Source organism: Colobus angolensis, unplaced genomic scaffold (assembly GCF_000951035.1).
Source record: "Colobus angolensis palliatus isolate OR3802 unplaced genomic scaffold, Cang.pa_1.0 Scaffold187, whole genome shotgun sequence".
NCBI lineage: Eukaryota > Metazoa > Chordata > Mammalia > Primates > Cercopithecidae > Colobus > Colobus angolensis.
In genome coordinates this window covers 595,925-598,129 of record NW_012115010.1, presented here as the reverse complement: position 1 = coordinate 598,129, position 2,205 = coordinate 595,925, and the positions used below count along the sequence as shown (strand labels likewise).

The window sequence follows — 2,205 nt, the reverse complement described above, 5'->3', positions numbered from 1 at the left end:
CACGCATTCTGCATGGGGGCATGGTGGCTCAGCAAGGCCTGCTGCATGTGGGTGACATCATCAAGGAGGTGAACGGGCAGCCAGTGGGCAGTGACCCCCGTGCACTGCAGGAGCTCCTGCGCAATGCCAGTGGCAGTGTCATCCTCAAGATCCTGCCCAGCTACCAGGAGCCCCATCTGCCCCGCCAGGTGGGCCCCTCCACCAGCCCCTCACTCAGCAGAAGACCCAAGGGATGGCTGAGCCTCCTGGCTGTCAGGGTTGCAAGTCTCACTGAGGCCCTCCTCTCCTACTGGTTTCCTCCAGGGGAGATGAGGGTGGGACCTGTAGCCCAGGGGCAGCTGACTGCAGCTGCTGACAGGCCTCTGCCTCTGCTGCACCTGCACGTGCTCCCGCATTGGCCAGCATTATGCATGCAGCCACAGCCTGGGGTACCAGAGTGTATGAGAGAGTGCCTGCATCGTGGTCAGTGTTCTTCACATGTTTGTGCGCATGTGCAGGGCGGGTAGCGTTGTACCTCCTGAACAACTGTCTCCTAGTTGGTGGATTCTGGGGGTCTGGCTGCTTGTCTACCTCTCCTATTGGCTCTCTCGCCCTCTGCCAGAGCCCTTCTCCAAGGGTAGAGGGTGAGTGGAGGGAGGGATCCAGGATTAGGTGCCAGGGTCCTGTCCCCTACTTGGTGGTCCCACATCCTTGGTCCTAAGATCTGAATCCTGTAGTACTAGATGTGAAGGGAGGTTGGCACCAGGGAGGCACATGGGCGGGCCTGGAGGCATCACTCCTGCAGGGGGACGGTTCCATTTCCCCTTGCGTCTTTGTGAAAAGAGGGGGCACGGGGTAGACCTCCACCTGCAGCCTTCTACTGCCCCTTCCCCCGACCCTTTGCTGATTCCTGGGCCCAGGTATTTGTGAAATGTCACTTTGACTATGACCCGGCCCGAGACAGCCTCATCCCCTGCAAGGAAGCAGGCCTGCGCTTCAGCGCCGGGGACTTGCTTCAGATCGTAAACCAGGACGATGCCAACTGGTGGCAGGTGAGCCCCGGGCACCCCTGCATCTCTCCAGGTGTGGTGCGTGGGAGGGCAAGGGCACAGGGAGGAGTCCTCTTGCTCAGGCAGATCTTGGTCTCATGTCCGTTTCAGGCATGTCATGTTGAAGGGGGCAGTGCTGGGCTCATCCCCAGCCAGCTGCTGGAGGAGAAGCGGAAAGCATTTGTCAAGAGGGACCTGGAGCTGACACCAAACTCAGGTAGGAGGTCCCCCCTACCCCACATCTCCAGTCTGGGATCTGACAGGGCCCTGTCTGCCTCACTCACCTATCTCCCTATGGCCAGGGACCCTATGCGGCAGCCTTTCAGGAAAGAAAAAGAAGCGAATGATGTATTTGACCACCAAGAATGCAGGTGGGTATCAGAGTGTCCCCCCCTTTGTCCTCCTCTAACATGACTTTCCTTTCCCTGTCCCCACGCATCACCCGTGAAGATGTGTGCCTGGCTCAGATGCTGCCAGCTATGTCCCTAGGCCCTGCCCGACTCCCCCTTGCTCCCCTGTTCCAAGCTCTCTTGCCCTCAGCCTCCCTGAGAGCTCCGCCCCTCCCTCACCGTGCAGCCTGGTGAGCAGCGCCATCTCCCTGTGTCCAGAGTTTGACCGTCATGAGCTGCTCATTTATGAGGAGGTGGCCCGCATGCCCCCGTTCCGCCGGAAAACCCTGGTGCTGATTGGGGCTCAGGGCGTGGGACGGCGCAGCCTGAAGAACAAGCTCATCATGTGGGATCCAGATCGCTATGGCACCACGGTGCCCTGTGAGTGGGAGCTGGGCCCTAGTCAGGGACAGGGAGCAGGGGCTCCCCTGGGGGCCAGGGCTGAGCCTACCGAATGGGCATCTTCATGGGCGCCAGGTCAGGTACCTTTGGGTGTACAGGTTGGGGTGCATGCCCTCTGTGGGTAGGTAGGGGAACTTCAGGCTCAGGAAGGATGAGGGAGGTGTCCTGCCAACAGGTGGCCTAGTGGGCTGGGCTGGCGTCCCCTTTCCTTCTCTTGTTTCACTTGCTAAAAGCCGTGAAGAAAGTGAGTGCCCAGCTGTGCACCCGGGTGAAACAGGCTATGAGCTGTGTATGTGTAGCCTTGTGGAAGACAGGGCTTCTTAGTGGCAGAACCAGCGGGGGTGGTGGAAGCTCCTGGCTGCCAGAGGCAGGACTAAGAGCACTGC

At 60.0% G+C, this 2,205-nt stretch overlaps 1 protein-coding gene across 1 annotated transcript in view; it reads left to right on the top strand.

Annotated features, from left to right (window-relative positions):
- MPP2 (membrane protein, palmitoylated 2 (MAGUK p55 subfamily member 2)) overlaps positions 1 to 2,205 on the top strand; it is a 36,569-nt gene that overhangs the window by 12,677 nt on the left and 21,687 nt on the right. The window contains exons 2-6 of the mRNA XM_011940163.1: positions 1 to 188; positions 900 to 1,031; positions 1,140 to 1,245; positions 1,331 to 1,399; positions 1,637 to 1,798. Coding sequence (XP_011795553.1) covers positions 1 to 188; positions 900 to 1,031; positions 1,140 to 1,245; positions 1,331 to 1,399; positions 1,637 to 1,798 — 657 coding nt within the window. The remainder of the gene's footprint in view (positions 189 to 899; positions 1,032 to 1,139; positions 1,246 to 1,330; positions 1,400 to 1,636; positions 1,799 to 2,205) is intronic.